Here is a 24730-nt window from a genome sequence, read left to right on the forward strand (position 1 = left end):
CCCAGGGTGTGGTATGCAATTTTCAAGTCCGCTATGGACTTGTAAGCTGCTTTCTTCAGCCCCTTCTGTCTCCAGACCCAAAAGACTGCTAATCTAAGCTATGAATTGCTAGCTAAGCTGGCAAACCACTGTATTAGTCTGGAAGAGCTAATGCACTCCAAAGTACTTAATTTTCTCCTAGAGAGTCATCTGCTCTTTGATAGGAAATAGATGACTAAGCAATCATTATCAACCCCACGGGATAATTCTAGCACAGGGGAACAAATAATCCAGAGGACAGTGTGTACTACAAAACTTCCTTACTGTGATATAAATGAAACAAGTAGCATTTTATTGACAATTGGAGGACAAATCATGACATCACTGATGACTATTATTAGGGTCATGTGTTTCCTCTGAAGATGATAGGATTTCTTGTCTGGATTTCACAGCAAATATTTCAGGCGCAAGTCTTAAGTAACGGATTCAGATGTTACTTGCCTTGACATACCATTTTATTTGTGTTTCTATAATTAGCAAAAATATTTTCTCTTAAACTATCATTATAAACACCTTGATTCAAAAGGGTGTTTTCACTTTAATTAAAACATAAATCAATCAATTACATTTATTGAATATATTTTATAGAGAAGGTGCTGTCCTGAGGCAGTTGAGTATGTAAGTGAATATAAGACATGATCTTTGTCTTGACAGGTCTTAGAAAGCTATCATACTTTTGGCATTAGATGTGTTTATAAGAAATAATTATATTAAAAGAGCTTACAAATTCCAGTTGCTAGTTAAAAATCATACTAAGAAAAAACAGAAATTTTCATAAATAATTATTTAAATTTTTTTGGAGTCTAAGATTTTTAGCCTTTTCCAAAATAGAAAGTTAAAGCTTTAATACAGTGATACATAAAACCAGATTCCAATTTCTGAGGAAATCTCTCTCTTTTTTTTTTTAATCAGTTAACATCTTCTATAAACCCTGTGTTTGGGTCTTTATGTCACTGAGAATGATGTCAGATTCTTGGTCTACTCTTGAGATGCCAAATATACACATACCATTTGGTCATTTTCTTGAACTAAATCCTAAAATAAAGTTAAGCAGCATGTTTTAGTGGCGCTCACTCAGATTGAGATGCTGAGTAGTGGGTGCCCAGCTAGCAGATGTTGCTTCTCCAGAAGTCTGGTCCTCGTAGGCCCACGTAGACATTATTTTCTCCTTTTAAATTCAATACGGCATGGTCCTTCTGGCTGCTGTACTCCCACCAAATGGAGAGAACTCTAGATTCAGAGAAAAAAGCCGCCAGTTTCAACTTAAGGTTTATTCAATTGTAATCTCCTCTAAAAGTTACTGAGTTTGGTTTGAAAGTTTGGAAGCATTTGTTTGATGAGGTTCACAATGTTAAGCATTGCCTTAGTCTTCAAGGGGCAGAAAAGCAGATCCCTTATTCTAATTGCAATCTCTTCACAATTTCATATATCCCAAGGCCATTGCCACCCACCCTTCAGTTTGTCTGGCTAAGGAGGATAGCATAAATAGGGTTCTTTCTACATTTCTGGCCCCCAAACTGTGACATCTCATTTATAATCACTGGGTAAGACCTCTGTGCTACATGTTAGGGATGTTTACAAAACAACATGGTGTTGGCGGTATAACCACTATTACAGAGTATCTAAGACCACAATTTTTCAAGAGAGTATTTTGTGTTCTGATAGGAAGAAAGGGTGAAGGAGTGTGTGGGTGAGGGAAGGTCAGTTTATTTCAAATAACACACAAGAGTTTTTTGAGGCTTAGGAATGTGAAAAGCAACCTCTTCTGTCAACCTGAGGGTTGGGAGGAGATGACTAGCAAGGAAAGTGGGGGTCAGTCCAAATTAGATCATCAGTCTATTGTCAGGTTAGGATGCAAAGGACATAGAACGGGCTCCCTAGTGAGTAGATTATTAGGGGAGTGGCTAGAAAGAACTACAGGGTTTCCATGGACTCTGAAATTGAACCTATACTTTTGTGAGTATGAAAAGAAAGCATCACCCTTCTAAAAAGGTGATCCACAGATTTTGTGAAATTTTCTAAGAATCCCTGATGCCCACAAAATGTAAAACAAAAAAATCCAACCAACTAAACAAACAAAATCTCACTGTGCTGGCAAAAGTGAGATTGCTTTTGCAAGAGCATTAAAGTGGGTCTGTTTACGAATGCTCTGAATGGAATTGCTCCTGTATAAGCATCTGGACACAGTTGTTCAGTCACAGATGCTAGAAAACTTTGTAGCATTTACTTAGTGTTAGGTTCTTTATAGGAGAAAACTGAAATTAAATTAATTCCTTAAAAATTCCTTTGAGGTAAAAGAAAACATTGGGTTGTTGCAAAATTAAAACTGGGGATTCTGGTCATTGATTTTGCTACTTGGACAGGTGCATTCACCAGCGAGACCTGATTTCCAAATCGAGTGATGTCCCTGCACTTGAAAAGAGTGTTCAGAATACAACCAGGTAACCCATCTCCTATAACAGCTGGGTAATTTTTAGTTTATTTTCTGTATTTTTTGATAACCTCATTCTACAACTTATTAAAACAAGTCTAATAATTAATTTTAAATGATCTTTCTCTTTTAAGAATTGTGAAATGAAATGCTTTTTGTGATCATGAGAATTTATTTAGACCTGTACCTTTTGTCAACTGATATAATATTTCTTTAAGAAATGTTCTTACCTTAGTAGTATGAAAACAGAAATAGGGTATATGTAGGCAATATAATAATGCAGCTAATAAGATCCTTACCTAGGAAGAAACTACTGGGGAAAATGTTGCATAAGGAAGTGGTCAAAATTATTGATCTCTATGGTTAGATACTATATGGCTTTGACAAATGTCATCCTTGTAATCTGAAAAGGCATTCTAGTGTCCTCTTGCTGGCAGAAAAGTAATTGGATGCTGAATCTTTCCTGGACAAATAGTGATATTTAACTTGGTGGACTAGGAACCAGTATTTGGTGAGTGGAAAGCTGGACTTTCATCTGGAGAGCAAAGCTATATACTTCCTGAGAACCTGGGTAAAGGGTGATTTGATTTCTCCTTCATGGTAGGATTTTGAGGGCTCTTATCTTCACTGTTACTTGAACTCAAAATAGAACTGCAAAATAAATTAAGGGAAAGTGCTGAAATGTGCATATTTGTCAGTAATATAAGATTGTCTGTGCCACTTACATGCTTACATAATTCCTATTGAAATGTCACCCAAGAGTTTTATTTATCCCTCCATACATTAGCCTTATTATATCGAGTAAATCAAAGCACAAAATGTTATGTGAATAGCCCTGAGATTGCGAGGTTTAATTTCTGAGCTTCACCCTTAGTTTAAATAGGACCTTCTATTTAGAGTTTTTAAAATTATGTCCAAACATTTGAAATTAACTCAAACTTTCCCTTATTTCCCAGGACAGTGGTTCTCAAAGTTTGTTATACAGACCAGCAGCACTGGCAGCTCCCTGAACTTAGGAGAAATGCAGATTCTTGATTCCTTCCCCAGACTTTCTGAATCAAAAACTCTAAGGGTGGGGATCAGTATTCTGTATGGTCACAACACCCCTCCCTGCAGGTGATTCTAATGTTTATACTACTTTCAGAGGCACTGGTCTTGGAAAACAGAAATACAGAGGGGGAAAATGATTGGAATAGTGAAAGGGTGGAGGTATGAATAGGGTCAAGGACTTTTCATTTTTGCTCAGCCTTTATACTATTTTCTTCCATGATATTGTTTCCCAGATGTGCCAAGAGCTGCGACTTGTCTCCAAAATGGATGGTTCAGATTTGGACCCATATACATGGTGGTTCAAATTTCTTCTTCACTATTCTTCTTTCTAGGGAAGCCTAACATCAAGGCCATATTCATTTAGCCAAGGGAACAAAGTCAAAATTGGTAAATTGGTTAGGAGCGTTCTTTACCGTAAGTGGTGGAAACACTGCTAGAAGGTCTGGTCTTAGGGTAAAGGGGCACAAAAATTAAATCTGGAATTAAGGGGAATATCCTTTCAGGCTGGTTCATCATTAGGTAACTGCTAAGATCAGGCCTAAGTGAGGAGATCAGCAGTTCATCTTTAGTAATTAAAACCAAGGGACCAGGAACTTTGTCAAATTTTAAAGTCAGGCTATTCGAAATTCTGAAAACGCTTACCTGTTTTGGCAATGGGTCTAGAAGTCTACAATCATATTTATAAAATATTAAAATAATAAATATTTGAATCTCTAACAGAGCAAACCACCTGCAAAAAAATACAAAATTGTTACTGGGTTGTAAAAGATGAATTAATATCTAACAAAGTATACATATTTCAGAGCAAATATACTTTTGTCTGTAATAAAAACTTGTATCATTAAAAGGATAGAGTGAGGGAGAATTTCACTTGTCTCTTTTACAATACTCTCTATAGGGTAACTGGGATGAATAAATTACTTTAAAATGTATATAAGAGTCTTAGGTAGTAGAAGCATTCAAAAATGAGAGCCTTGTTCTCCTAAATTTTAGAACTGTGCTTTCCAATATGATAGCTATTAACTACATGCGGCTATTTAAGCTTAAATAACTTGTAATTAAAATGAAAATCTTCCTTAGTTGCACTAGACATATTTCAAGTGCTCAACAGCCACATGAGACTATTGGCTACTGTACTGGAAAGTACACATTTAGAACATCTCCATCACCACTTAAAGTTCTATTGGACAGTCTTGTCTGATCAAGAGCCTTACTGCCTACTAGATATTACTGCCTAATGTTCCACAGGTTCTAAATTCTCCATAAAACCAAATTTATTCTTCCTTTGATGTTTCTAAGTTTTTCAGTCTTGCTACCCTGATTAATAAAATGTTTGAGCACATCTTACAATATATTTATATTCACTTCTTAAATAAATTACACATGCACTATTGAATTAGATTATTGTCTGTCTTTTTCGTAAGACACATACAAAGAGAAACGACAATTTGAGAAACATGTTATACTATACATGGAATTATACTTTTTTCCCCTTGCATCCTTACAGGTTGTTTTGAGTTCTCTTTGGGGTAGGGAAACCCTGATGGGGTTCACAGCTCTCAATGAACACAGTTAGTCCAACAAGTTAAAAAATTGGAAATCATTTTAGACAAAATCCTCTTCTTCACTATTCTTATCCAATCAGACCCAAGTTGTTTTGTTTTATCTTCTAAATACTTCCCTTATTGCTTGCCTTATTCCTTTAATCCAATCCTTCCACTACTCCCTCAGTGTAGTTCTTCCTCATTTATTTCTGGATTACTGAATCAGTTTAGCTTCCAAATTGGTTTCCTTGCTTCCAGTTTTACTTTCATCCATTGTATTCTTCACTATTCCACTGAAGTAACAGAATCAGCTTTCTAAAACACAGATCACTCACTGTCTCCTTATTTTATTGAAGAAAATGTCAATACTTCCTATTTTCTTCCAAAGGCCATAGGAAAACACAGTCAGACTTTGAGGATCTGCCCCTTGACTATCTCCCCAGCCTCCTCTCCCCCAGAACTCATCTTTGAAATACATGTTCTTGCCACATAGCACACGTGTTATTCCCTGAATGGTAAGGTTTTCTGCAGCAAGCCCTTGTCCTGCCTGTAGATTAATTTCCTTTGGGAATTATAAATTATGATATTCACAAATAGCAGGAACCATGCTTTAGTCATCTATGCATCCGCAATGTTTGTTGATTGAATGAGTGAATGAATGAATATGAATGATGTCATTTATATCAGATAATTAGAGATATTTCCCACTGGTATTCTGGAAACATTCTGGCTATATTTTTATTTCAAATTAAATCTGAAACACACAGGTGTCGTTACAACCCACTTGGATATGACATCAATTCTGCACAAATATTTATGATGCAGATTTAAATCTACTTGCCTATAAATGCTAAAAATAATTTACTCTAAGAGAGTTTCAATGTCTGTGAAATAGAACATGATGGAGGACAAGAATAGAAAAACTGGAAAAGAGGCCTCACAAGACTAAAACCTGACTCACACAAGGAATAGGGGAATAACATGAACATTAACCCAGCTGTAGAGGTCGTGACCCTCAGGCACCAGTGCCGCATCACCAGGCATGAGACCCAAGCAGGATCAGATGCTACAAGGAGTGGAGCACAGACCTGAGGATAAAGATACGAAGATTGGGCCCACACTGGAATCTCTGATCCCTTCCTGGTTTTTTCCGAGTTATCCCAAATCAGCAACAAACAGGCCACTCCACGGAGGAGTGACCCCTCCCAAACAGAAGGGGACTCTATCAATGCAGTCTCTGCACAGGCTCAGGGCAGCTCTCCCACTGCCCACCTGTGACTATGCAGGTGCTTCTTTTCACCAACTCTCTCTCTGCAGGCAGCAGCCTCCTGCCTGCCCCTGACCTGTACTAGGCTGGGATTTCTTTTCACTGACCTCCTTCAGCGGAGGCCACTCTCCTCAAGGCCAACTGCCTGCAACCACGTAGGCCTTTCTCAGCAAACCTGTCCCTTTCCCTTTCCCTAATAAACCTGTTCTTTAAATATGACTAACATCTCTGTCTCATGGAGAAACTTGCCTGGAAAAGTCGCCGCATGCCGCTAAAACGGAAGCTCTGGTGACACCTTTCCCAGAGTGAACCCAAGGACCCCACAACTCTACAAAACCTCATAAGAACACACCCAGTCTTTATTGATTCAGATCAAATTAAGAACCAATTCCGAGAAAAAACAGTTTTCCTAATTTATGTGCCAGTTCAGAACTTCTCAAAACTAACTTTTTGTTAAACTTCTGACAAATTGAAAAATCTCACTTCTGGTCATAATGGAGTAACAGAAGTAAATGTTATCTTTCTGCTCTTCATGACTCAAAAAGTGGGTCAAGAACCACAGAATAGGATGGAAAACCCCAAGAGAAAAGAAAGAAATAAGGTGAGTCCTATGGCAGTTTCCAGCCTACAGAACAAGGTGGGAAAACCCACAGACCTGATAGTCTCACTAAATTAAGGAGATAGAGATGAAAGTTTAGGCAAGTTTAAAAAGATTAGTATTTGTCAGGGAGGAATATTAGAGAGGAGGGAGTCTCACTGAGAGAATAAGGGTGCTTCAAAGCCATACACAAGGGTCTCCTTGAGTTTTTGCTTGATCACTGACTTGTGAGTGTATGAGAGGAAACTATTGAGCTGGATAAGGAAGGTGAAAAAGAAAACTAAAGAGAAAGCTAAATAATGCCCAGGGCACACCCAAGACTCCAGTCTTGGGATCCCGAGGGGGAGGTTCCAGTAACATATAGATCATTGGGTAAAGTCCTTAAAAGATTATTAGTATTGGGATTATATTATCTTAAAAATCACTCTGGGTGATTTTAACAAAGCTTAACAACAAGTTTAAAATATTTTTTTTCTAAACAAATGTTTTATAATAAGGCCAGAAACTGGGCCTTCCCGGTGGTGTAGCGGTTGAGCGCTGGGCTGGGAAGCTGCCCGCTGCTTCTGCAGTGCCAGTTTGATCCCTGGCCACTGGCAAGGGCCCCACACGGCGTGCAGATCTCTCCTGCCGTGCCCGCTGTTCTCCGCAGCAGTGTACTTCGTCAGTCTACCTGTTCTGCTCCCAGCTCTGGCTCTGGCGAATTCTCTCACCCTCCCACACTTCTGACTGTACCCAGTGCTTGTATAAATAAATAAGTAAATCTTAAAAAAAAAAAAAAAGGCCAAAAACTAAACTAAAATCTATTATCTATGATACTTAAAATACTTATCTTGCATCTATTCAAAAATTTTCCAGCCTATAAGAAACAGGAAAATATAACATATAAACAACAGCAAAGTTATTCAAAAGAAATGGGCCTAGAAAAGACATATTTTGGAAATAGCTAATCAAATATTTCCTACAGTTCAAAAAGGCAGAAGCACAGTGAAAAGATATATGTAAGATACAAAATATAGCTACACTGATCTGGGATTAACAGAAAATAAGACACTGAAAAATAAAAATCATGGAATTTAACATAACAATGGAAAATATCCAAAATGAAGTATATAAATTAAAGACTAAAAGAGAAATGAAAAGAATAGTGACCTATAAAACAATATCAAAAAATATAACATGCATTAAATTTGAAGATGCAGAAAGGTAGGCACAAAAAGTATCTGAATAATAGCTGCAACATTTTCAAATTTGTGATACCTATAATTGGCAGATCCAAGAAGTTCAATGAACCCAGAAGAATCATACAGACTATCACTCCAAGGCAAATCATAATCAAACTGCTGAAGTGACAAAGAAAACTCTTAAAAGTAGCTTGGAAACAAAGATATGATAAAGAAAAACAAAATTAAAAATTATCAGAGTTCTTACTATAAACCATAAAAATCAGAAGACAATAGAACAACTTCCTTAAAGTGTGGCAATTAAAAAAAAACTGTCAAGATATGAAAAAAAGGAGCATATATTTTATAATAATGCACTAACTTTACTGTGAGAGGGGCGTGTCTTAATCATTTGGGAGTAAATATTTAATTTAATTTCCTCTTTCTAGGTTTTGAATATATGTATCTTATAGAAAACGAAGATGACTGTCTTCGGGAGAGATCTGAAAGACAGAAAGAAAGATACGCTGGAATTACAAGCATTCAGAGGAGAATCTGAAGACTAAACATTTATACAGATGTTCAGGGAACTGGACACTGAGTTCCTGTGACCACCATGATCTGTTTTGAGGAAATCAAGTCCCAAGGACAATGGTTATGAGTCCTGCTGAAAACAGTCAGAATTATTCTATACTAAGACTTTGAGAAATGTACTAATGGAAGAAGGGAGATGGATCCTGCAGTGAAATCAGCTCCTTGGGATCAGATGAGACTAAAAGAAGGGTGTATACTTTGCAGTCAACTTGCAAAAAAGACAAGGGTAGCCCCGTGTGTAAAATTTAATGGTTATAAATAGGGTACTTTTTGTGAAGTGCTCAATCTAAGTATGTTTTTCCTGCATGATGGAAAAAGAAATATTTCATGTACAACTTTAATATTTACCTGCCTACATGCTATTTTTTGTTATGTCAAAAATTCTGTCAAATCTGGTATACTTACACTGTCTTGTGTGACAGAGCAGAACAGAATAAAGAAATGATAAAATGGCAGGAGGTGTGAAAAGTCTCACTTTCACCACTTTGCTAGAAATAGTGTGAAAGAAACAGCATGCCCCCTTCAATGAAGAGCTGGGTAGAACAGTAAGGGTCAAAGGCTGTGAGGACAACTAGGGTGTGGATGTAAGACACCCACTTTTTCTCCATACTCCCTCTCAGAAGAGAATAACATTTATGGGACCAGTGAACTGACACAAGATTACATACTAGGAGTTCTAATAATAACATGAGATTGCTATTCACTCATTCTGTTACAGGGCAGGGAGAGGGGCACCCCAACCCTACAAACCTGCCTTCTCTAAATTGGTTCTGCCATCCGCCGCATCAACACTAAACAAATGAGACTTTAATGGGAAGGAACTTTAATATAATTAGGAAACAATACAGTAAAGGCAACGAATATAGTTTCTAAATCAAGCACCCAAAGTTACCCATCCCCTCGTGGGTAAAAGTCCACCCAAGCAGGATTGGCCCAGAACAAGCCCTCAAAGCCTGTCACAAGTCTAAAGCATCTTCCAGTGGGAACCCACAGAAAGGGATCAGAAACCACCAGACAAGTCTGGAGGGAAAAGAGCAAAATGAAAATCAAGACAAAAACCGCCATTGTTACCTCCCCACGGGTCTCTCACCCACATCTGTGTCAACCAGTCCACGACCAAAAGGCAAGCATAGTTTCTTCATGTGTCTCTTGGCTCCATGTGCCTCCTTCAGGTCTCCTTCTGGCTTTCCATCCTGCTTCCTTTCTTCCTCAGTCTCCTTTGCAGCTTTTTCTCTCCCTGCTCAGCTCTACCCTCCCTTGGGTGGGACAGGAAACCTGGAACCTCCCCCTTTTCTGGGGACCACCCTGTTACAATTCATTCACTCAATACTTATTGTCTTTATGTGATTAATATTCTTCTAGGCACTGAAGTTACAGCAATAACTGAAAACATTTTATGGTTTCATAAAGCTTAAATTCTAGCAAAGAGGTTGTAAATAAATGAGAATAATAAATATAGGGAAAGGGAGTGATAGATGTGTGGGCCAACATATTTTAGATAAGAAAGGCCTCTCCGATGAGATAACATTTTAGCAGCTATTGGGACAAAGTAATAGAGTGAGCTACATGAATATGTGAGTACAGTTTTCCATGCAGAAAATTAAGAGATACAAAAACCCAGAGGTAGGAAAATGAGGAGCAATGAGGAGGCTAATGTAGCGGAGTTGTGCAAGAAAGAGGGGATGTCAGAGGCATGTAGTGAGATTTGTGGCTCATGTTTAAGACTTCATTTTATTCTGTGAGACAGAAAGTCACTGGATAGTTTTGAACAAATATGATTTAGTTTTAAAAGGATCATTCTGTAACTATAAGAAAGAAAATATCAAAATCAACAAACAACTATGAACCAGAGACACTCTATGGGGCGTAGAGGGTGGGGAAAGGAGGGATTGGGGTCAAAATAAGGGGGTTGTAATTGTATGGGGAATATAAAAAGTAAAATTTAAATAAAATGTGAAAAAAAATAAAAGGATCATTCTGGCTGCAACATGGAGAATATAAAAGATGATGTGAATGGACGCTCGCAGACTGATTAGAAAGTCATTATGATTTTCCAGATAGTAAAAAGTGACTTGGACCAGGATGACAGAAATAGTCATGAGCCACAGCTAGAGACTGGATGTGCTCTGTAGGAAGAGTTGATGAATTGTATTACAGACATAAAAGTCATAGAGTCAAGGATAACTCCAAGTTGTTGAGCTGAAAATACAAGGGCACAGGTGCTTTTACCTCAGTAATGGGGAAGACTGAAGGAAGAGTAGATTGACGAATTGTCATCTAGAGCTCAGTTAAATATCACTTACTAACAAGAGATCCAGTGGGGATGTGGAGCAGAGCTGGGTATATGCATCTGGTGTTTAGGAGGGATTTAGTCAAGACGAGAGCTATAAGAGCTATAAATGCAAAGTCATCCGTGTTCAGACAAGTATTTAGAGTCAGGAGACAGGATGAGAAGATCACTTAGGGAGTAAATTCATTAGGAAAAAAAAAAAACAAAACACAAGAAATCTAAAGGGAGAGCCCTGGGACACTCCAAAATTTGGAGGTCAGGAAGGTGAGGAAGATGAGCAAAGGAGACTGAAAGTAGCCAGAGGGGTAGGATAACAAAAAAGATTACTTCAAAGCCTTATCGAGAAAGCATTTCCTGGAGGGCAAGAGCCCCCTATCAAAAGGAAGACACAACAGGAAGTTACTAGCATTTGGAATTAGACATTAAAGTTTCCACTGACAAATAATGACCAAGTCTTCTCAGTACTTAGCTCCCGTCTTAGAGGAAATGAGAGGAGTACACTCTTTCAGATAACTAGGCTGACATCTGTGTTCCATGGAAGGAGCAGCAACTCCCTAATACTCAATATTCATCTAACAGCACTAGAAAAGTACTAATTTTAACTTTGTGAGGTATAAAAGTTTAGAAGGCACAACTTTATCCAAACAAATTCTATTTTGTGTAACTGTTTTTTGACCTTCACTAACATTAGTTTGCAATAGACCAGTGCACTTCCTGGAGTTCAGGAGTTCAGCCCCTTAGGGTAAAAGACCTGCTCAGGTCCCAAGAGGAGAAAACACTACCAGCAATGATAAAGACAATAAGCAATTTGGCAGGGCAAGGTGGGGCTGTTTCAGAATAGAAGGTTTCTAGACTGCAGGATAATCCGTTTCAGGGCACAGAGTTACAAGGGCCCAGAGGCCTGCAAGCTTATTATGCCCTGCAGGAGGCCAGGGATGGAATTGGGCAAAACAGGATGAGAGGTTCAGGAGGGTTTGGCTGGGTCAAGCCACAGCGGTGGAACACTGATCCTGAAAGCTCTCTAGAACTCATGAAAAATTGTACCTATGTGTGAAAGTGAGATTTCTGTGAGCATTATTATTACTATAACATAGGAGGCTTTTAATAAATGTTTCCTCTATCATACATATGAGTAAAGTAAACAAGACCAATATTCACAAGCTATTTGAGAACACAAACTTAAACATTTTAGAAACACTGTATATTTAGATTAGAAACAATTAGAAATAATGTTTATCAATTCTTAAAATAATTTTTCCACTAGAATCAGTTCAGCTGCACTTAACTAATTCTAGTCCCTGTCATAGTCTTAAAAATCATAAAACTGCATTTCCTATAAGTGAAAAAGTTTCAGATTTTGACCAATTCATATGGCATATTTGTGAGGCTTTTGTATTTTTAAAAAAATTTTGAGTGTAAGTTAGTTTATTTATTAAAGTAGCATTAATTACTAAAATAGTACAAATACTAATATTACTTAATATCAGTTCTAATCATATTGATATCCTACTTAAAAGAATGGTAAGATGAATTAATAATACATATAATAAAATAATACATGTTAAAAATGTTTTCTCCAAATTAAAATATTTGGCCATACTAGCAAAATTTCCTGAAATAGCTACTAAAAAGTTAATATTTTTTCATTGGCAAATAATAGTGATTTCAAACCTTGACCATGTTATTGAATTCTGTTCAATGTTCAAAATAGTAGACACTAACACCTATATACCTATGACATTAGAAATTTTTATGTCAAAGAAAATGTGCTTCATAAATTCATATTTTTACAGATGCCAGCTGAGTTATGTTCATGTTAGGAATGTTTTCTTAATACTTTGAATGTCAAAACAGTGAAAATAATGAAGCACATTATTTATAACATATTTAGTTTTTACGCTTACAAGAACAACATTTCACATCCACAAATAAAGCTCATTAAAATATAAACACGTTAACATTTCCTTAAATACTCTGTGCTTGCGTATTTACCCCATTTGTAGATAAACGTTCAAAGAACAGTAAGAAGAATTGAGAACACAAGTCTGACTAAACACACAACGTACTCAGACTGACAGTCACATACAGGGAGAGATGGAAATGGAGGAACAAAAGTAAAGGTGGAAACAATGGGGCTTTGAATTTTGGAGTCCTGAGGGAGCACTCTGACTAGAGTCATCAATGCCCTCTAAGGGGAGGTGAACCTTGAGCTGGTCCTTGATGGAAGAATAGGCTTTAAATAAGTAATCATGTTGAGTGAGGGCCTTCCAGACCCAACAGAAGAACAGCAAGAAATGGCCACTAGTTAGGGCACAATTACTGGGGAGGGCATCCCAGACATTCGGAAAAGTACAACTGGTGTCAGATTAACGGGGAGCCTGGAGTTCTAGACTTAATGAGTTTGACCTGTAGGCAACTGTGCCAGAGTCTTAACAAGAATGATAATCAGAGATGATTATTTAAGGAAAATTAACCTGCCTGTAAGGAGCACAGTGGACTCTGATGATGGACTATAGGTGCTTAATGGAGGGTGCAATATGGTAACATCATATGAAATGAGAGATCCTCTACTCTCAAAAATATAAACATTAAACCAACATAATCTGGTGGCACAAGGGGTTGGGCACCGCACTATGAAGCTATCGGCAGCCTCTGAAGCACAAGTTCAATCCCCGGCAGGCCATGGAGCAACCCACTTGGCGCAGTAGACCTCTCCTGACTCGCCTGCTGCTCCCCTCAAGCAGTGTACGTTGGTCAGTCTGCCTGTTCTGTTCCCCACTCTGTCTCTGGTGGATCCTCTCACCCCCTGCATCTCTGGCCTGTACCCCAGCTCTTGTATGCATAAATAAATAAATCTTAAAAAAATAAATAAATAGGGCCTCCCCTGGTGGTGCAGGTGGTTGAGCGCCACGCTGTGAAGCTGCCCGGAGCCTCTACAGTGCCAGTTCGATCCCAGCCAGCGAGGGTCCCACATAGAGCGGCAGACCTCTCCTGTCTCGCCCGCTGCTCCCCTCAACAGTGTATTTCGCCCGTCTGCCTGTTCTGTTTCCCACTCTGTCTCTGGTGAATCCTCTTACCCTCCCGTGCATCTGGCCTGTACCCTGGTTCTTGTATAAATAAATAAATAAATAAATAAATAATAAAGTACAATGGGGAAAATCCTTTCAAATAAAAGTGAACAGACTGATAGGGAAAAAGTCAGCATATGGGATTAAAAGAGAAAATGGAAGAAAACTATTGTATGATTCTTACACTATACAAGAAATGATATCAGAAGATTGTGATAAGTTAATGATGTATATTGTAAACTCAACAGCAATCAGAATAATTAAAAATAAACGTATGAGTAACAGCAACAAAAAAAGATGAACTGAAGGAAGAGATGACAGAGCCAGGGAGAAAGGTTAGGAAACTTGCATGTCACCTGCTGCTAAGGCAGGAAGAGCTGAGTTAGGAAGTGTGAATGGTAGACCAAGAAAAGGAAGAAGAAAAGGGTGATTCTTAAGGCCAGATGTCAGTGATAACATTGATATGTTGAGAAAATATGGAGAATTGCAAAGGAATGACGGGATTAGGGGGAACTCTTAATATTAGTGTCGAATGTCTTAATTTTGAGACTGAATCTTTCTCTTGGTTTTAAAAAGAAGATCTCTCATTTCATACCAGAATCCATTGTGGGCAGTGCCAGCATGGGCTGGAAAACTGCCACTGTTGCCAGGAGCAGGGACTCTGAAGTATATTCCTAGTTGCTACCAGCTGCAGCTTATGAAAATAGAATGATCTCGCCCTGGAATTCAGAGAAGGCAGCATACAGACATACTTTCACAGACATCCTTCATCCAAGCAGGGCTTGTCAAGTTAAAGGGGAAGTGCTTTTCCACAACCTACTCCCCCTAAGATATCTGTTAGGGAAATAAAAATCAACATGGTGCAGGGAGGCAAAATAATCTAGACTACTGGTTCTCAAACTTTAGCATGCACAAGGAAAGCTTGCAAAGCACAGATCTTTAGGTCTTACTCCCAAAGGTTCTAATTCAGTAGGTCAGGGGAGGGTCCAAGAATGTGCATTTTATACAAGTTTCCAGGTAATGTTACTACTGGTGATCTGGAGATGACTATGATCACTGATCTAGAAGAACTTGACAAGGAGAAAGATGTTAAAAGATATAGTTTATCAAACTTTTTAGTTTTCGCACACAAAGTCGAAATAACAAAGGCTACCTTAGCTATATTATGAGACAATGTGTCCAGGGGACCCAAACATTGATTGGGAATGGTGGTGAGGACATCTGGAAGAGTGAGCAGGTAGATGCTTATATTAAGAGAGGGGAACCCAGAATAAAATGGGATAAGGGCAAGTAGGGAAAGAAGGAAAGGAAGCAAACATGAAAAATTGAAGAGAATGGGAAATGTTTAGCGGGGACAGAAGAGGTGAGAAGGCAAAGAAGAAAGGGCTAGAGCACTCAGACCTTGATTTGAGATACTTTCTATCTCATGGGTAGAGTAGAACCAGGGCCTCCCCTGGTGGCGCAGCAATTGAGCGCTGGACTGCGAAGCTGCCTGCAGCCTCTGCAGCGCCGGTTCGATCCCCGGCTGCTGGCAAGGGTCCCACATGGCGCAGCAGACCTCTCCTGTGGCTCCCACTGCTCCCCTCAGCAGTGTACTTTGTCAGTCTGTCTGTTCTGTTCCCCTCTCTGGTGAATTCTCTCACCCTCCCGCACTTCTGACTGTACCCAGTGCTTGTATAAATAAATAAATAAATAAATAAATAAATAAATAAATAAATAAAAATTAAAAAAAAAAAAAAAAAAGAGTAGAACCGGTTCCTGGAGGGTATGCACGTTCTGAGGTTATTGCTTTTCAGAGTTGCAATGAGGATTGTTCTAATGGTGATCCTATAGCTACTCCTCCTAGAAGGAAACTGCCATAGGTATAAGCTATAAACTAGAAGTCTGGATACCCGCCTTTTCAACCTTCTCTTATTCAAGGAAATGGCAAAAGAATAGTACTGACTTCAGTAAGTACTCACCAAATAGAAATGATCTTATGGTATTTTTTAAATTCCTGAGTTTCCAGGGAAAATGTAAGAAGTGACATTTTCTTTTGGTCTTGTGATATACTCAAAGTAAATGAAACTCAGGCCTTTTGCAAAGCACAAGCTATTTTGAAAGCTATTGACTGAGGAGGTTCCTGTATGATAATACAATATTTTGTGGAGTTGAATAAATCTTGAAAGAAACCTTTGGCTTTTAAGGAAATAAATTACTTAGGATGTATTTGGTTGCCCAGGACAGAAAAGCCACATCAGAGAGGTTTCTATATTGAAGGGAATTCACTGCTTTATGTACCTGAAAAACCTAATTCAGGCAGCGAGATCTGGCTGTAGGCAGAGATCACTCCATCAGCTCAGTGACATTACCAGGAAGTCATGCTGCCTCTGTTGCTTTTCTCCATGGTATCAACTTCATCCTAACACGGTCTGCTTTTATAGTCTCAAATAGCTGCCAACATTTTCTGGGGCTAAGTGCTTCCTTATTCATGTCCTACAGGGAATGATTATTTATGACCTAGAAGTCTTCATAGAAACTTTGATAGTTAATTATACTGCTTAAAACAAATGTCAATGGCCAATCACTATGGGAAAGAAGTACTGGTTGTGCTGGTTGTGATGTACTAGTTGGTTTAGGGAACAGAACCCCATTCCTATAGAGCTGAAAGTAGGATCAGCACCCCAGGATCCCATGGAACTGAAAGCTATAATAAAGTGAAGAGAAGGCATTAGGTGATTGGGAGATAATAATTTAGGGGCAATCTTGTGATAGGGTAGTTTTAATTCCAGTCATCTTTTCCAAGGAATTAAACCCTTTTTCTGAACAGAAGACATCTAATTTATTAAAAAGCAGTCACTGAGTTTATTGAGAGGAGAAAGCCCATAAAAAACAGAGAAGTGGAAGATACCCAGCTGAAAACTCCTTTCTTTTTAACTGTGAAAAATTTCTGTCCAGATATTGTGTGTACTATGGAGGAATTAGAAATCTATTTTGTAAATAAAAGAAACAAGAGTCCTTCCTGATTTTTTTGCTTAGAAATGAACATGTTTTATTTTAGAAGCACTTTGGCCTAACTAGCAAAAATCACTCTTGAATCGTTTCTTCTGTTTTTGACAGACTTAAATCTTAGCCTCATAATGAAGTGTCAAAATGAAATGGCTGGGAAAGTAATGACTGCAATTTTGCCAGTGGTTTCTTTGCTCCTTTGAGTGAGTCACTGCTCCTTAGCAAAGCAGTAAGAAGAGAAAGCATGGCTAAAAATTAATAAGGGATTCTGGCAGACCAGCTCAGTTTTGGAATTAATCATATCTACCCTCCCCAACCTCATTCCTAACCCCCTTTTCATGCCCTCCAGGACATGGGCACTGTAGTAAAAATGTTAGGAGACAATTATACAAGTAAATACAATTTGTTCAATCCTATTCCACTGGAGTTGACAGGATGCATTTGTTTATGTAATAAATTCCTTAGAATAAATTGAATTTGCAACTTCTCGTGAAATCCATAGGGATTTGAGTTGGCTCACTCCACAAAAGCAATCAGTTATTTCTAAGTATGAAAAGGGAGAAAAGCTATTCACAGTACTTCTCGAAAGCAAGATTGGGCAAAGATATTTTACTGAGCAAGGCACAATTATTAAAATTATATTATCTTAAAAAACATACAGGAACAACTGCTCAGTGTGAAAAAACCCAAAAATGCCTGTTGTCATTAACATATAGGTATATTACATACCAATGAGTGATTGGTAGGTGATTTTTTTCTCCCCTCAAGTTTGATACCACTGTCCTTCAGGAAGGTGCCCTTTCTTTGTTCATCAATTATTCCCACCTAGTCTTTAAAGCTTTTTCTCATACACTCCTTCTGAGCTCTTACAGTACTTAGGTGCACAAGTGATCTGGCATTTCTTTTTTTTTTTTTTAAGATTTATTTATTTATGCATACAAGAGCTGGGGTACAGGCCAGAGATGCAGAGGGTGAGAGGATTCATCAGAGACAGAGTGGGGAGCAGAACAGGCAGACAGACTGAAAAACACTGCTGAGGGGAATAGCGGGCGAGGCAGGAGAAGTCTGCTTTGCCATGTGGGTTGCTCCCTGGCCAGCCAGGGATCAAACTCGTGGTCCAGAGGCTGCGGATTGCTTCATAGTGCGATTCTTAACCCCTTGCGCCTCCAGGGAGACCCAGATCTGGCATTTCTTATATGCCATCTTATGCTGCTATGTTGGGCTTCTTTTTCAAGCTGCTGTGTCTCATCTTCCCAAGTACATTAAGAGAAACTCAGAAATGTTATATGTCTTTTCATCTTCCGGTATGTAATCAAGGGACTTGAGTTAGACTGTGATTTCCTTGAGGGACACAGAGCATAAATTTGATTGACATTTGCTGAATTAAAGAATAATCATATTAATCTAGGTGCCTGTGAGGTATTTTCAGGCTGAATACTACTACTACTACTACTGCTATTACTACTATCAGCTGGAGCTATGATTTGAATGAATTTTCTGGTAACTATGATTTTCACTAGTAATTCAAGTCCATGATTTTGTGATCAACCATTGCCCTAGGATACATGAAGGAAACACACACATACACACATACACACACACCCCAGTTTCTTTTCCTTAGAAACCCATGCTTCATTTCCATTTCTCAAGAACTTCAGCCTTATCTTACTACGCTCTTCTTATCCAAGTATGCCTTCACACATATGGTAATCTTGCCAAAGAACAAGGCTATTGTTTCCACTCTGGAATTTATTTTTAATTTTTCATTTGCTTGTTTTTATACTGGATATTAATCCCTAACAATTAGCACAATGATACAGCCAATTGAGCACCCTCTGGTAGGGTTAGGAACCAAGGAAAATCAAGGCTGCTGACTTTGGTATACATTCCAGGGAGGTAGGGATAGCAAGCACATCCGTTAGTGCTAAGATCATCAACTCAATGACACCACTCAACAGTGGACATAGCCTTTCCTACTCCTTCATTTAAATTAAAAAATTCAGAGAAAAAGTCTCCTTATGATGAAACTCCATTTTGCAAGCCACCCCATCACTGAGGAAGCCTGGTAGTTCGTGCTGCTTTCTCCTGATTATTTTTCTGCAAAACCACTGGGCTTCTCCAGCAGTGGAATTACTGGGAAGAGTTCCCTTCCTATGTGTTATTAGCTACAGGGATGTGTCCAGAGAGGAATTTCTCCAAATGGGAGTTTGCAGAACTCTCATTATTCGGAGGAAGAATTAAAGTTCTTCCATTCTGATTTTTGTTTGGTAACCAGTGTCAGCACTTAGTACTTATTTAGTCAATTTAGCACATTTTTCTGTGCTCACTTGTGAAAGGGGTTCTCATACTGCTTCAGTGGTCTGAACTCCAGGGTGACAGCTGTGAGACCACAAGACCGTGTTCATGACAAACTTTGATTGCCAACTACTTTGCAGGCAACTTTTCTCTGACTCACTGAGTATTTGGTACATGAGAAAATAAATTGGCTCCTGGTATGCAAACTAAGAATGGGTACAATTTTCTGGGGATTATGCTAAGGGTTTGTGGGATTAAATTTCTAGTGCAAGGATCTATCTTGGTACATATTGCCCAAATGAAATCATTTGCTTTTCTGAATGACTTTCTGTTTTGTCTGTGCCTAAAACTGAAATGAAATGTTTCAAGACTATTTTGAAAATGTAACAAAAATTAAGGACTTTCAAAATGAGAAATTTAATAGAAAATTAGACTGGGGAATTTTTCATTGTCATATTTATTCAACATTTATTTTTAACCTATAGATTTTAGATATATACCTATTTTGCCAACACATCAGACTGAAAAGTTTCAAAGTAAAACATCTAGTTCCCAAACTTGCTGCTCTTTCTGAGTTCTCTATTTCCAGCATCTTTTTGAATCTTCTAGATTCAAAGTTACAGTTGCCCTCAAATTCTATTCTTAACTGACCTGCATTCCTTATCACTTTCTAAATCTGGTAGATACTATCCCTCCAGTCTCTCACAGGAGTGGTGAGTGACTCACAACTCCAGTCCAGACTACCCCAACCTTTAATACTCCATTAGTTCCATGGAACTGTTTAATGATTCCTAAACCAGACATTAAGGGGTCTTCCATGTTAGACCCCATAGCTTTTCCATCTATCTTCATGCTATTACCCAGGTATTACCTATAGTCAGATCTCCAAAACAGCAGAACTATGAATCCCTAAGCTTTGTTCCCTGTATTTAATGATCCTGTGCTCACTTTGTTTCCTCAGTCTGGAAGTTCATATAATCTTTCCATAGGAAATCCTTTAAGATCACCCTAATCAGGTATGCCCTCTCTCTTGACTCTCCACAGTGTTTGGGCATTTCTCATCCTGCACTGACAGTTATTTATAAACCTGATATACTTTTGTCTTCTCTGAGACATCTCTTGAGGGCTGAGAACATGACTAAGTCTTCTCTAAGCTCCTGCAGTACTCAGGGCACTGCCTTGCATACAGGAAGAGCTCAATACATGAAAAAAGTAAATAATATATTATTGGTATGTTGAAATGGTTTGGTCTCTTGTGGTTGTCAGTTAATCCTCGATCATGGGTCTTGACTGAGAAATTTTTCAATGTCATGTTTATTCAGTACTTATCTTTAACCTATAGATTTTACTTATACTGTATTTTGCTGACATATCAGATTTAGCCCATATTACATACTTAATTACAAACCATTTCTGTCCGGGGTTTAAAATACTTTTCAGTTCAGTTTCAAAGATGGTTATAATAATGTCTTCACTTGTTATTGGAAATGTATGTAAAGGGACCTGAAAAAGGTAGCATCTATTGTTTTTAGAACTCTTACAACATTGATATTTAGTGACAAAACAGTCCATGTATTATTAGTTTAAGAACTGCTCCTCTAAATTAAAATATGAGAGTCAGGATGAGCATGACATATCTGTGTTGTTATTGTTTTTATTTGTTAAACCATACCCTGAAGTACCTGACTCTCAATGAAATCTTCAACTTTGGACTTTTGGGTAGGTATGTCAACAAGCTTTCAGCTCTAAACAATGTCATCTTCAACTCAAACTGTCTTAAAAGGGAATATTTATATTATTATTATTTATATGTATAATTAAACAATATTTATAAATTGTATATCACTTATAAAAATAAAAGGCACTTATTATATAAAATGGCAGAAAGTAGATGAGACCCTCAAAATTGATGATTCAGTGACACATTTGATCACATGGAACTTTTGGTTATGAATTCCTTCTATGTCTGTACTCTGCTTCCACAGACTCTGCAGCATCTTAAGGCTGGTTGTGTTTGAACTTTTTGCTGTAACAGGTGAGGATGCACACTGTCATAAATTTTTCAAAAAGCGGACTGATACTATAAAACAAAGGAGGGGTAAAATGGATGCTCTGGAGTAAGCCATAGCTATAAATATGGCCTGGCACTACTGTTGAAACAATGAAGACAACGGACTTCTTCAATTTAGAAACTATGGTTTTTCTAATATAAGACTTGTAAAGGACTTGTATATTTAATTAGTGAGATTTTGTTAGAAACAGTGCCAACATTTCTCCAACAGAATCACCAGTGATGAAATGGCAATTTAATGTACAGCCTAAGTTTTACAAAGTTAGGATCACGTCCATCTTCCTCAGTGCTCTATTCCTGAGGCTTAGTAGAGGATCTGGCACACTACTAACTGTTCAAAAAAATTTCTGCTTGAATAAACAAGCATAAAATAACTTTCATTGAATGATGAACACCTGTACTAGAATAAATCATCACACTGAAAAGGAGTGCTGGGCATGCCAGATTAATTTATCTATAAAAGGGATTAAAAAAAAGTTTTTGTAGAACAATTATATAGAATGTTTTTTATATACCCCAATGAACAAAACCATTTAATAAGATGCTGTTATGCTCCAAGTTAATGATGATCTGTCACCCTGGCAAATGTCCATGATAATGTGTATTTAAGGAAACATATATCTTTTTATGTATTCTAAAAAGATAGGACTCAAGTCCATTTTAATTGTCCATATCAACATATATATACACACATAACAGCTTATATGAAAGCTGAGCATTTGAAGCAAAAGTCCTGTTTTTATCTGGCAGCTGTAGCTGCAAATGAAATATTTTGTTCTCGTGAGGTCTCCTATCAGCAGCAACTTTAGACATTCCCATAAAAACATTGCACAATACAACTGGCTAGCCAAACAAGATGTGGTCTCTAAATTTCTCTGTAGTTTGGTAATAAAGAGAAGAGGGATTAAGCAGAAGCTTTTTACCCTCTGAGACATCATCTCTCTGCAAACTTTCTGGATAAATGTGGCCCAGCTGTTTCACTGACCTTCCAGGACACTGGTACTTCCCACTTCCAAATGCCATGAAGCAGTCCAAGAAAGCATGCTTCTCTAAATTTGCCTTTTTCCAGCGTTCCTGTGGGAAGAAAGCAATTTTTTTTCCAAATCAGCCTTATATAAATAAGCTTAACTTTATTTCTCTAGGCTAAAAATGACTTTGTACAGCTAATCCTTGCATATAAAGTTGCAGGATTGTTGGTAATATTTTCCAACCTGTTATTAACAGCAGACACAATTGTGCTTTTGGAATTTGAACTAATAAATAAAAAGGTTTAAAAAGAATTCTGTTAAGTGGTAAATGCAACTGATAATGTAAATCTACCACAGAATTGACCTCAGAAGAGGAAGAGTATTTATAATAATGTCTCAGTTTCCATCATAAAATCGCCCTCGGTAATAAATTTAGTAATAAGACACTGACAGCTCTGCCCATTGCAGAAAGCTTGAGATGCAGAATGAATACATCTGGATGCCATTTTTGATAGGTTTATAACTAAAGACAGAGAGAATGGACCCAATAACTTCTTAAGATTCTGCTTAACCCTATTAACCCCAATTATAAGAAATAGCAGAGCACAGTTTTAAATTGGCTTATTGTGGGTGTTTGGGTACTCCTTCGAAACCAGTAAAGGAAAAACTGCCCTAAAGAATCTGAAATAAACCTATCAGAACCAGGGACATTTACTTTAATGTGCTCTTCGGGTTTCATATTTTAAAATTATTTTAAAGTTGATGAAGCTAATGCTGAAAACTTTTCTATATGATTTGTAAATGTTATATCCTCAATGTTGCAGGTTGAATCTGTACTTGATACCTAGAATTTGTTCTTAGTTGCCAGAGAAATATGACTGATTAATGGTATAGTCCCAGGTAATTTATGAATTCATACTTTTGACAGAAAGACAAAATAAAAGAACAATATATATAGAAAAAGATAACTTACAGGTTTGAATGATTCCGGTTCAGGAAAATACTTTGGATTTCTATGTAGCCAAAATGGAGACAACATCAACAAATCACCAGAAGGTACAGTATAATCCTATAGTAGAAAAATCAGTTTCAAGTTATTTTTTTGGAATCTGCTTTAAAGGAAATTTGGGTCAAAAAAGTAATGCTATAACTATAATATATTGTAGAAAATATGTATTTATTTTATATTCAGTGGTGATAAAAATCTAACCCTTTCATGCACAGATCATTTCCAACTCAGGCAATGAGTGTTTTTTAATTCCCATGATTTGTTACATAGACATAGTTGATTATATGGGAGAAAATATTAGCTATATGTGAACATTTTAGAAATAGTATAAGCCCATTCTAAAGCAGCTGTGGATATCTGATACTGGGTTTCCAACTGTTCTTGATGGTAGGAACCAGAGTGGACCTGCAGGTTGCATAATTCAAACTCTGAGACAGGACACTGGTCTCAGAGGACAAGGGCAGTGTGTATCCTGCCCCTTGGACATGCATGACAATGTCAGGGCATGAGCAGGGGGTTATTTTTTTTCATTCCTTTTTTTTTTTTTTTTCATTCATTCCTAAAGAAAACTGGTTAGGAAGACATAGGAAACAACAAGTTTTGGGCAGTTCCCTGATTTTGTTTGAAGTTGTAGTCACTGTGGGATTGAGGATAAGTGGTTTTTCAAGCAGCAGAGTCTGCATGATCTTTCTCCATTCTTGTTACAATAGGTTCTCATGATATATCAGCTATACCAAAAACTAAAAACCATTTCATAAAATCACCTTTATATTGCTGTGTTTAGGAATGATATGACAAAGATTTCTTTGATATGATAGCTGTTGATATGTTTACATGATAGCTTTATATTATATTAGTATTTCCCATTGTCAATCATTAGAAGCCACAGCAATTGACCTTGCATAATTCTGAAATGCCTTCAAGAGATTTATAAAACACATACTTTGAGTTTATATGCCTAGAACATCAGCACCACACAATTAAAAAATTCTATGGGGACTACACATGAGGCGGGGGGAGCAAACATTATTTATAAATGAACAATGATGTAAAATATTTATAAATAATTTTTTTAAAATGTCTTTTTATGTGCCAGGAGCAGAGCATGGGGAGGGGGTCATCATTTTTAAACCAGGAGAATCCTGAGTGGCTCCAATGGAGCTGATAAATGCTTGAGGTTTGGCAATTTTAATACCTTGAGAGCAGTAGAGAATCAGATCCAAAACTTGGAAGTGTTTTTCTGGTGCCCCCTTACCATTTTTAAAGTAGAAACAGACATGTGACTCCCAGTCCTGTCTGTTCACTTTATCTCTGCTGGAACCGAAGATGAAGAGGTCATGGCTGACTGATGACAGCTG

General features: G+C 37.6%; 1 protein-coding gene across 4 annotated transcripts in view; it reads right to left on the reverse strand.

Annotated features, from left to right (window-relative positions):
- Positions 1-310: 310 nt before the first annotated feature.
- Positions 311-24730, reverse strand: part of LOC119252536 (24-hydroxycholesterol 7-alpha-hydroxylase) — a 79958-nt gene continuing 55538 nt past the window's right edge. For 3 of the 4 annotated variants that reach the window (XM_054698852.1, XM_037519835.2, XM_037519834.2), the window contains 4 exons: positions 23337-23432; positions 22381-22469; positions 4163-4250; positions 311-1269 (listed from right to left, as the gene is read on the reverse strand). In XM_054698852.1, the coding sequence (XP_054554827.1) occupies positions 1198-1269; positions 4163-4250; positions 22381-22469; positions 23337-23432 (345 nt within the window). In that variant the 3' untranslated portion in view covers positions 311-1197. Of the gene's footprint in view, positions 1270-4162; positions 4251-8530; positions 8593-22380; positions 22470-23336; positions 23433-24730 lie in introns of those variants that run through there. The other variant, XM_054698851.1, reaches the window with a different exon arrangement.

Source organism: Talpa occidentalis, unplaced genomic scaffold (genome assembly GCF_014898055.3).
Source record: "Talpa occidentalis isolate TD23 unplaced genomic scaffold, MPIMG_talOcc4v2.1 talOcc4.2, whole genome shotgun sequence".
Lineage (NCBI taxonomy): Eukaryota > Metazoa > Chordata > Mammalia > Eulipotyphla > Talpidae > Talpa > Talpa occidentalis.